A 12,010-nucleotide genomic window follows, 5' to 3' on the forward strand; every position below is an offset into this window, starting at 1 on the left:
GTATTGTTTTGGATTCTGATGTTTGAGGTTTTCATAGTTTAATCTTTTAACAGCAAGTTTGCATAGTCATATTTTTGAGGGACCATTTTGAGTCTCTGGTCATAGTATGTAACTCAAGATTCTTCCATTTGGTCCTTTAGAATTGGTACTCTGCCCTTGCTAATTTGAGTGCTCTGCAATACCTCCTATGTATTGACACTTCTGAAGCTTTTAGGAGTAACATGTAGGGGCTCTAACTGCAGCATTAAGGTAGTCAGGACTGTAGACCAGAGGTGCACAGTTTGGGAACACTCAGGAGAATATGACTTGCAGGTAACACATTCATGCAGGTAGAAGATGTACACAGCAGATTGGATTGTGGTAAATGAGAGTTCTTTTTTGTGTGTCGGGGCTCTAGGTTGGTGGGGTATACTGTCAGGAGGATAATCCACAGCAATACTGTCTTGTCTCAACATTCCTGTGGGTTCATTTTGGTGAATTTTGTAACGGAGAGAGACTGTAAGTGCCAAGAGAAGTGAAGCGTAGTGAGGGGTTTGATTGTTCATAATCAAAAGCTTTCAGTCAGGATTTTCAAATCAGGAGTTGATGAAGAGCTGCATGATCTCTTGTAAGGCCGTGTCTCCTGCAGACATCTCCTTTCAGGCATTCTCAGCCTGACTTCTTCCAACCCAGTGTAACATCACTGGCTGCAGCACATTTACTTCTGATTTACACCAGGGTGAGTATTTCACAACCTTCCGGGCATTCACTACTCATGTTCAGCAAGTATTTCTGCCCTCTTTAATACAATGAACTGACACCTCAGACCATGAAGGGGTCAAACTTTGGATCCTCTTCTCCTGCAGTATCAAAGTTTCTGTTTTATCACTGGCCTGTTGGCTCACACCAGAGGTTTTATTCTACTGGTGATTAATTTCCATGTGTTCACATAAGCAGACACTTGTGAACTAAAAAAATTCCAAATGCAATAGTACATTGCTGAAGGCAATGAAAGTTCAACATGACATAATTTAAAGACTAGTATTCAAATCAGAATATGAGACAAAGAAAAGCTCTTCATATTATTTTCTACCCCATTTTTAGCCTTTTGATAAAGACCCTGTCTGACTGTCTTTTATCAGATGGTTTAATTCAAAGTGATACATGGAAGGGACCTGCAGGATTGGATCCTCAGAAATTAAAGTGAAAATATTTTAGGAATATTTCAGTTTTAATACAGATGTTAAATCTTTGCAGTGTTTCTTGAACTGATTTGTTTCCAAGGGAACAACAATCTGCAGTGCTATAAGCCTCTTTAATGTTAGAATATTACAGGTAAGCAACCTCTGTTCCCTGGCAGTGTTTATCATTCTTTTGTCACAAAAGGTTCTCATCCATTTTTCCTTATCTCCTCGTTCCTCAGAATTTTGTGTAATTTAATTTCCTTGTGGTATTACAGTAATTCCAACAAAAGTACCTATGCTGCATTTCTAAACATTATTGACATAGCAGTAGAAAATAAGAAATATTTGAGGGGTTTATTTTGGAACAGAAAGTTAAGTTGCAGGTGTGCCGTGTTGAGATCCCATATCCTCGGGTGTCAGCCTGGCTGGGATGGCTCTGTCTACATACTGTCTTGTTTCTGGTTTGCTTTTGGTTTTTTTTTCAGTAATAAAGCTAAATCAAATTGGGGGCAGGGGAAGATGAGGGGGGAAATGGGAGAACAAAAGAAGAGAAGATTCATAGGAAGTTTGATTAATCTGGCAAAACAAATCCACATGGGGAAAAACACTCACTAAGGATCTAAAGCCCAGCTCTTCAAAGCTTTTCTGGGTGGTGTAGAAATACCTAGGTATTCTGCTCTGCTAACCTGTAAAATACAGGTTTGTACTGTGCACAGCTCTGTGCTCAATCTCACATCAATTCCTGTTAGCTGTACAGGAGATCCTGTAGTGGTAAATGAGCAACCCATGTTTTGTACTCGTGGAATGTTTTCTTTCTGAAGAATGTGGAGAAAAAAGCTTCGCAGATTGCATGAGTTGCATTTGCGTGTACTACAGTGTTACCAACCTATCACGTAAATAAGTACGGTTTGGGGGTTTCTGTGTAAACAACTACTGCAGAGTTTCTTAGGAAACATGTGTGTTCTATGAAGTGCTGAACATCAATTCGAAAAAAGTCAGATCTTGCCTAAGACGTGCTTTTTATCACAGGCAGAATCACTGTTTGTAAAATCTAGATCATGGGCCTGAGCTAAAAGGAAAATTCACTTCTATTGTGTGCTTTTTTCACATGGTATATCACAGTGTTACTTGTTGAGTTAGATCTTTGGTAAAAATGGTATGGAGAATGCCGTTTATTCATTAGTGTTGTACTTCTTGGCATTTCAGTAACTATTAGTGCTCTTAATGAAGCAAGATATTAGTTTCAGTTATCAGAGTTTTAGTCGAATAAATTCATTTTGGAAGCAACTCCATTGACTTCATTACAGTTGATCTTGATAGAGTTGATTTTGACTTATCAAATGTATTACTGTTTTGTGAGCATGTTAATAAGATATGTGTGTTAAAGGTGCTTTTTTTATAGTTAGAGGGGAAGAAAATAAAAATCCAAGCATGAATTTTAACTTCTCTGATCCTCCGAAGGCATTTATCCTGAATTCTGCTAGCCTCCTCATTAGATAGTAATTGGCAATGCTTCTTATTTAGATAGGTTAGTTACAGTTGTATGTTGGAAGGGAGAGCATTTCTGCGTTGGCTGTTTGCATTAAACAAACATTAAATTATCTCAGGTAGGGAGAAATATGTATATGTCATGCCCAGTTCTTACCTATTTCACTGAAATTTTGATTGACATTTAGGTATATGTTTGTCAAAGTTATTTGATGTACACTTAAGATCCTAGAAGAAAAAGGGGCAATCCTGTACATAGTTTAAAATGAGTGAAATAAGAAAGCTAAGACCTCATTATTAAATCAGTAATAATTCTGCTTCCTAATAAGAGCAGACATTAAAGAGGGATGCCGTCTTGTTACTGACTTCACAAGTTTTACCCTGTTAGCTGTGTTGTAAAGAAAAATCAGGTTTTGCCTAGTAAAAAAAACAATAACAGCTAATGTAACTTAGAATACAGACATTTCTTTTAGATCAGAAAGAATGGCTGATTGAACAAGGTATATTTTGGTGCATTAAGCAATTATAATATCATATAGTTTTTGTTGTAGTGGCATTGACATGTTCATAGGTGAGCCAAAATGAGCAAAAACGCCTCTTAGTCTGTTGTCAAAAAAAGATACGGTCCTAAAAGTTCTTCGTTGCTTAAACATAAAAGATAACAAGGCAAAACAGCAAAGCAATTAGCTTATTGATAATATTTAAGCAGTGTTCTACATTACTCACCTGTTGAACTCAATAGAAATTACCTCCCCAAATCACTGAAGTTTAGAAAAGCTGCTTTCCCGTAAATGCATTACCAGGCAGTGGGGAGGATTGTGTATGTGTGGAAGGCTGGGGAGATTCATGCATGTAATTCTGTAAAACAAAATCAATAAAGCTGATGACAGATTAAGTTGCTAAATTTTGTAAAACTAGACTACTGTTTGGGTCATCAGCACAGCACTATTGGATTTTCTGTGCTTTAATGCTGAAAAACAGGATTATTGATTTTAGGATTTTCAGCGTATCCCCTCTGGGAGTTCTTAAGCAGTCTTTATAATGCTTCACACTTAAGTTGACAACGACAGTGACATAACTGTGTCCTCGCCTTAGTAATCATTTTCTAATCATATTGGAAAGGCTGGAAATGGTTTATAAAATGATTATTCCAGACAAATGGGGGAACAGGAGGGTTGTCGGGATGTTGCTTCTTTGTCTGGTGGTCATTGCTACCTGCCTGCCATCTTCCCGTGGAATTAACTTACAGTCACAGATTAAGACCTTTGACTGTCATAAATCTGCTTCCCAATATGTTTGACTGGCAGGGGAGTTCACAAGGCGTCCCAATATAAATAGGATTTTAGCACATCAGGTGGTGCTCCGAAGTAAAACGGACTGTTTTTCAGTTGACTTTGTTGGTGTATATTCATTGCTCCTCTCCCATTCTATGTGTATGCATGCCTGTGTGTGTATGCATGTGTGTGAGTACGTGAAGTAGAAGCTGAGATAGGGTAACAAAATGAACTACTGTATGCAAGAAATATATGAAGTGCACCCAGCTGCCGGTAGCAATTGCTACATGCAGTCCACTGATTATTGCACATATATTGAAGATAATCAGGGTTACAGCAGTTGTGATGCTCAGGTCCTGCACGGTAACAACATATATATGGAACAGGCCTGGGCGGTGAATCAGCCTTATACCTGTAGTTACCCTGGAAACGTGTTTAAAAGCGAGTACTCTGACATGGACATGGCCCTGAATCAGTACAACCAACCTGAATATTTCACAGAAGAAAAACCTACTTTTTCTCAAGTGCAGTCGCCATCGTACTCTCAGAAGAAAGGTAGGGGCAATTTATTTAAATAACAAAAAAAATATAATCTCTGTTTTTGTTTTTGTTTTGCTTTAAACTTACAGGTGCATCAGTTGGCTCAGATGCATCTTTGGATGTGAAAGCTGCCTGTTCAAAATTGAAAGCAGCAGTAACATAGGTTGCTAGGTGATTGTAAGGTTTTTCTGTGAGCATTGAGGATTTCCAAGCACTTTTTCTTAATCTGTAAGAAACATTTGCAAATATATTTCTTTTTTTCTGCTTTCTGGGTCTATTAAGTTCCTTTGCTATTCACCAGTGAGCTAGGTAAGAAAGTTTCTCTTAGAAAATATCATCATGATATATTCTGCATCTTAACGCTGCATTTCTGGTTACTTACAGACAATTTGTGTGAGTCCTCATTATCAGCAAATGTGGACTGTGTGTAGTCGGCAACTGTTGTAAAACTATAGTGAAAATGGAACTGTAAATATGTATTGGAAAATGATTACATTTAACAGTTACTGTCTTGTAAGTGAAAGCCATGTAGTTTCTTATTATGCAAAGCAAAAATGACTGAAAACATAGAACGTACCTATGTAAGAAAGACTGTTCTGCATCCAAAAAGTTGATGTGTTTGTGAGAGACAGTCAGAGAGAAGTATTTGCTCCCTCCAGGTTAAATCACTGCCTGTTTTTAACATTTATTCTTTTACTTTCAAGTAAGCAAAGCAAATTCAAAAAAGAGCCCAAAATACCAACAAACACTTGGAAATGTTTTTGGTGCTACTTGCTCTGAACTCAGACAAACTGATGCATACAAAGTGTACGTTCTGTGTGTTTCTGTAAAATCACATTATTAAAGGATAAAAACACACAGTCTGTTGTACCAACATAATGTCGTTTTTCTGTTGAGACCAGACTTTCTGTATGCAGTTATCCAAAATGCAGGTGAATCTGATGTACCTCGGCATACAGAGAAAACACCATTTGCTACTTTCAAAGTAGCTTTGCAGCAAAAAGCAGGCTGATTGATCTTATGAAGTACATGAAAAACTGCAGTATTCTCTTTTATGCAGGCAATATTCATTTAGGACTTGGTGCAGTAGGTCTATTTTGGCAGAAATCTATGTTCGGTGGAAAAATGTCTGAGTTTTGTACTTTGAACAGCTTTGTATTTCATAATAAAGGAAATGTTTTTTAAAATCCTGTTCTAGGAAGCTAGCAGAGCATGATCAGATTGTAGACTGAATGTGATTGTGGATAATGCATGTTTTTGTGTTGTGCAACATTTTAAATGCTTTTTAAGGGTGTTTATCTGCTCTTGAATTTTAACTAATGAATTTATAACTCTTCGTAGACTTCTCTCATGCTTTTTTTTTTGGTTAAAGAAAAATAGCACTAAGGATTAATACAGAGAAAATAAAGACTTGCTGTTGCAAAGTCAGTGAAGGAATACATTTTTCATAACATTAAAAGTTATAAATAATAATTGATATACCTAGATCAGAGCTTTAATTAAGATATTTCAGGACTCAGACACCTGACATCTGCTCTGTTTAAAGTTTTTGTCATTGTTTGGTTGAAAGAGTAGTTTTTAAAAGCTGCTTGTCTGCCCTTGCTTTCTACTACCTCAGTTTCACTAAGAAATGGCTGTGAATTTTGGTGGAAGCTGGCTTTCAAGCAGGCTTTTAATTGATCATTCACAGAGACTGAGCAATGTGCTTTGGGATTCTTTCAACCCTTAGAACCTTATTACTGTGATAATCAATAAGAAGTTGCTTCCCTTCTGTCAACCTTTACAAATGCTGAGTTTGTTAAGCAGAAGGGATATAAACTCTCTGGGACATGTGCATCTTCCTTTTTGTTTTTCCTAATTTCCATCTTTTAACCAAGCTATCCTAAAACTAATGAAATCTTTTAATCCTGTCCTAAGAACAGAAGGCTCTACACAGGGCATGTGTGTCTGTATTGATCCAGAATTGATTTGAGGAGGTGACGATGAGGGAGTTTGTTAGAGAAGCCTTAGTAATAGCCCATTAAAGCAAAATTAAGTCCCTAAGCAGGTGTTCATGATAAGTCTTGATTGTTGCAGTTGGTATTTCTGTTAGTCCTCTGAAATTTTAGTAACCTCAGTAGTATGCTGTTCAAATCAGATTGTCCTTTACAATAGCACATGAAGTCTTTACCTATCCAAACTTTTGTGAATTACTAAGTGGTCAAATCTTTTCATCTCTGGCCAGAAAAAAAAAAAAAAGGCAACATTTTGTCTGCTGAAAAAAATCTCCTTTATGAAGGGGAGTTTAATTACTGCTCTATCTTTATGTCTTTACATCTTTATCTTTTTAATCTTTAAAAGAAGTCAGAAAATAACTTTAAAAAACAAGAACCAAAGACCCCAACAAAGTGTTACTGAAGGAAAAAGTAAAATACTTTGAAAGCATGGCCAGTTATTCTAAAATATAAGGAAGCACGTAAGCTGCTCCAGTTATTACATTACATTAAAAACTCTTATTTCCTGATTATCTGTCACAAATGCTGATGAAAGACTTGAAATTGTGCTCCAGAAAATCAAGAGGTGGAAGTGCAGTTTTAGCTTTTCATCTGCTTCCTGCTCCTTTTATCTCTTGTGCTGCAGTGTATGCTTTTAAAATATAGCAGCACAATATTTGTGCAAGAGCTCACTGTTTTATTAAGCAGGCCGTCTTGGACCTGATCCTACTGCAGGAGACAGGCAACCAGATACACTTTGTTTTCTACATGGGGCTGTGAAATCTGATGAGCGGAACAGGGCTCATCATGAATGCTCCATCCCTGGCGGTGTTCAGAGAAAGGTTGGACAAAGCCTTGGGTGAGATGGTTTAGTGTGAGGTGTCCCTGCCCATGGCAGGGGGGTTGGGACTAGTTGATCTTAAGGTCCTTTCCAACCCTAACTATTCTATGATTGTGAGAATGAGGTGCTATTTCCAGTTCTGTCTCAGAGAGCTTAAACTGGAATACGTTTCCCCTCTTATGGTACCACTAGCCATGGTTATCTTGCAACACTGCACGTTGGATGAATGATGCTCAGAGGCAGTCCATGCCACCCTGCCCTTGTGCCAAAGCTGAAGACAGACAAAAGTGTTGCTGGATCTCCTCATACTGCCTCTATAATGAGAAGTACCCAGTGACAGGGTAGAGGTAGTACAGCCAGGAAAGTACAAAATAAGTAGGTACAGAGGTCCAGAAACCTCAGTATCTCCATGTTTGGTGTGTGCACAGTGTTCTGGCCATTTGGACAATGTGAGAAATAGGTCTGCAAAGTTAAAACTGGGATGAGTTGTCTTTCACTTCCCTCTACACAGTTCTTTATGGGCAGAGTTAGTGAAAGATGCCCGTGAGTGTCCATGAGGTAAGGCTTTAACTTCAGGCTCTGTGGAGTGGACCAGGAGTAACCAAAGGCTGCCCCCCAAACCAAGGGTTTGCAGGTGGGAATTCTTGAGTTGGGCTGTAGGAGTGCCAGCCCCTCAGCCCCGTGGCTTACCTTGCTTCCCAGAAGCAAAGTGAGGGTAATGGTGTCTTTTTAAGGGCTCTTGTTGTGATGGGAGAATAGAATTTTAAAAGTTATTATTCTTGTTAATGTTAGAATTGTAAAATAATAATGTATATAATTGTAATTGTCGTTGTTATTTCCCTTTATATTCTCAGGCAATTTACGTGCAGCTAATACGTACTGTATGAGTGCGAGAGTATGGGACCAAATTAGTCCAAACTGAGTTCTTAGTGGTGTGAAAACATTAGGGTACTTTCTGAATAGCTAAGAAAATACAACATGGAGATTATATCAAAATGTCTTCTCATCGGCACAGGCAGGGCAGTATGTGTGCATATAATCAATTCACAGAAACACTGACAATTTGTTATCTTGGCCTTTGCAGCAGAGCGGCTCTCAGAATGTTACCAGTTCTTTTGGGCTTAAAAATGATTAATTTTGCTCTTGACCACTTATCTAAGGAGATAGCACTGACCAGAAAAATTGCATCTTGCTCAGCAGATCATTGCAATTATATGTTTCTTTTTAATAAATGTGTCAATGGAAAAAGGGTTTTCAGCTCCTTTAGTGTAACCTTTCCACAACCAAGTGAAGGGTGCGAAAGTGAGCTAAGTCATACTTTGCTTTTGCATCAGTAGTAAAACTGATATTCAGTGAGGCTTAGCTTTCTGAACACAGAAGTTCCATGTGATACTAATCAATGGTGTCTAAAAACCTTTAAATAATTTGGGGGAAAATTTTGCAACAGTAGACCATTTTGTACCTGTGGTTGGCAGTGATGGAGGTACAGAACTGATCACAGCGATTTAAGTGATAACACAGTTGGGACTAAAATGTTTTCAGCACATCTGGGCAAAATGCATTACTTTTGATAAGGGTTCTGACCCAGCCCAAAGAACAGGGTTGGTACATAGATAAATCACTGAGGGGAAAGAGAGTGTAAAATGTTCCAGATTCTATCTTTGCAGAATCTCTTACCAAATTTCAGTAATTCTATAAATTAAAGAATGTCAACAACAATCAAAATTGCAGACAAGAAAGACAGTTGGCTAACAAGAAATGTGTAAATCTGTTTAACAACATGCTCGGTGCTTCCGAGCTCAATGGAGAAATAGGCAACTTTTCTCAGTGGGAATAATTTAAAGGAAATGCGAAACAAGGATCATTGTACAGCCTAGCCTTTCAGATCAATATTGGTAATAGCACAAACAAGAATGGAGTATGCTTTTTGTCACTCAGCTCTATGCTTTCTCTAATAAACACTCAATTTAAGCTTTTTCTACACAAGGATGTATCGTGGATGATATCTGGATGGTTCTTTTTATAATCTGTGAAGAGTTGCAGTGTGACTATGGAGTCGGTAGAACAGCATATGAATTTTCAGTTCTAACGCAGTTGAGGATTCTTAAGGTAGTAATTAATTTCATCTTTTTCATTTTCTTATTGCAGCGTCTGGTAAGTGAATACGAGCTTACTGGTAAATCCTAAACTACTCATTTTAGTGAGTGATCACTAGTCATGCAAACCATACTAGACAGGGAAAAGAAAGATTTCAGGGAATCTACTTAATAAATGACTCTGCCAGTGTACAGTGATAATCAAAATACTAAATAATGGTCTTAAAACACAAGTATCCTTGTGCAGTAGCAAAAAATGGCTTTTTCTGCTTGCACGGTATAAGCGTATGGTGGGTCAAGAGAACTCCTAAGGAACATCTGGTATACAGGCATAATTCGTGTTGATGTCACTCATACCCCTTTTTGGTAGTCAAATATGGTTTGGGTCCTAGAATCTCTTTAAGGTGTGGTTTAATCCCTAAGCCAGTATTACGTTACCTGTACAGACGCAGACCTGGAGATGTAGAACCTATGCAATGAGACTTGAAAAAAACTGAAATTGGTTCTTTACTTTTCTCAAAACATGGGGGTTTGGGTGGTTTTTTTTTATATGTGCCAGGTACAGAGCTAAAAATATCAGTATCATTTTTGGGGGATTGTTTTCATTTCAATAGTTTTTCTTTACCTTGTTGCAGGAGAGGGGCAAGAATAGCCACCAAGTGTCTCATTCGCGTCCCTCCAATCTGTCACATACAATGCTTTAAGGTATCATTCCTGCAAACGGTAATTTGAGAGTGTAGGCATACCATATTAATGAAACAGAGTACCTCAGGTGACTGCATAGGTTAGCAGATCTCATTCTGTCCTTACAGCTGCTGGGGCAAACTCATGGTGCCTTTTCCTATCAAAGGGAGTAATTTCTTGCATGAGGAATTATTTCTTCATACCTCTACAAAGCTAGTGCTATGATGTAAAAGGTGTTGTAAATCACTATCAGGGTTGCTATAATGGATTATGTAATATATTATTCTAGATGGGGGATCTGGTCTTGCTGAGTAGTTAGTCTTGCCAAGATAGTAAGATTAGGTGGGCTGGCAGATGGGAGTCTGGGGAGCAAATGGGTTGCATTAAGCTGCACGTAAAATACTAAGCATGGCAGGTCAAGGTAATTCATTGGTGGTCTCCAATCCAGGGTGGGCATTGGGATGAGCAATATCAAACTATACTTCATACATAGATTGTTAACTTTGGGGCTCATAGAGAATATACCAAATGATAGTCCTTGAGGATGTTAAAATACAGCAGAGTCTTAGAAGACCAATAAATTATATTGGCTATAGTATTGTACAATTCAGTGAGACTGGTGTTGCTTTTGAATGGTTCTTCTTAGCTGTTTACTCAGTAGGTTTTGACCAACAAATACAGGATGAAATATGAACACCAGCAATAGAAACCTGCCCAGTGTTCCCATGAGATTTGTCATCATCATTCTTTATAAGAGAGCACCTGGGCTACTCTGTCCAGACAGCATCTGCTTCTTCCACATAGGATTTTTTCTTTTTGGTTTAGAGTTATTAAACACACAAGATGCCAAAGTACTTGCTGATATGAGAAACAAGTCCCTCTTAGTCTGCCTCTCATCTTTTTTCCCCACATGCTGAATGAGTGAGAGAAGTCTTTTGCTCTGCTTCTTCCTCAAACCATCCAACAGGCAACTCCGCTGCTATCCATGGCTTCGCCAGAAATCTCCATTGCACTATTCATAGCTTCCATGCTAGTACCAACTTTGGAAAAACACTGTTGAATTTCCATCTGCTGTTATTGTTTCTGAGTGGCAGCAAAAACGCACTGAGGCACTTACCTGCATGTCTTACAAGTTAAATTGCATTGAATTTATACAGAGGTCAGACTGGATATTTGCAACTGCTAGAAATTATTTACAGTGGACATTACTGTTTGTATGAACTGAATGTAAGTCTCCTTATTCCTCTTGGCAAGATGTCTGTTTGAATTAAATCTTTTTAAAATACTGCTGAAGGTCCGACTTTCCTAATTTCTAGCAGTTTCTGACCCCATTAGCTGTTGGAAGGAGGGTTAAAAAGGTGTTTATTGCATGCTTCTTTTGCCAGTGATTTCTTGAGATAAGATTTTTTTTCTATCCATGTTTCCTGTTGAATCAGGAGAAGAGTTCAAAGTGTGTGCTTATTTTGTGACATGGGCACAATCCTGCAAAGGTGATGAACGTAATATTTAAGTATCTTTAATAGTTGGCACTTACTTCTGATGCCGCAAAAGTGGGAATGCGGTTGCGTATAAGGATGCCATTTTTAATTTCTTATTAGGAGTGCCTGTAGGAGATACGTGTTTTCTGCCAGGTTGGAAACTGTCTCCTGGGTTGGATAAAGTTATGAAACTCCAAGAAGGAAATAGACACCAAGTGGTTACGTGTGCAAGCTACTGTATATATTAAGGAAGCAGCTTAGACAAGTGGTCTCCTGCTCCAGTAGAACAAAGCTGCCATTAGACAAACAGTGCTAACCAGATTATGTACTTAATGAAATATCAGGGCATTTAATTCACAAGTGATTCTTTAAGAAGCAAGCCAGGGATACTGAATTTTAGAGGACATAGTCTATGCTACACCAAGTCTCTGTTTCATGAATAGCAGTAACTAGCAATAACAAGAAGCCTTCAA

General features: G+C 38.1%; 1 protein-coding gene across 13 annotated transcripts in view; it reads left to right on the forward strand.

The window, feature by feature from the left end:
- The window catches only part of THRB (thyroid hormone receptor beta), a 178,877-nt gene that overhangs the window by 144,758 nt on the left and 22,109 nt on the right, over positions 1-12,010 (forward strand). Inside the window, exon 1 of one of the 13 annotated variants that reach the window (XM_061362702.1) lies at positions 4,153-4,480. The exons of the other annotated variants lie outside the window; for them this stretch is intronic. Within the exon in view, the coding sequence (XP_061218686.1) occupies positions 4,153-4,480 (328 nt within the window). Of the gene's footprint in view, positions 1-4,152; positions 4,481-12,010 lie in introns of those variants that run through there. 13 annotated transcript variants of the gene reach the window in all.

This window comes from Neopsephotus bourkii, unplaced genomic scaffold, assembly GCF_033783945.1.
Source record: "Neopsephotus bourkii isolate Nb327-2 ecotype Australia unplaced genomic scaffold, CSIRO-AGI_Nbou_v1 NB_1132, whole genome shotgun sequence".
Classification (NCBI taxonomy): Eukaryota; Metazoa; Chordata; class Aves; order Psittaciformes; family Psittacidae; genus Neopsephotus; species Neopsephotus bourkii.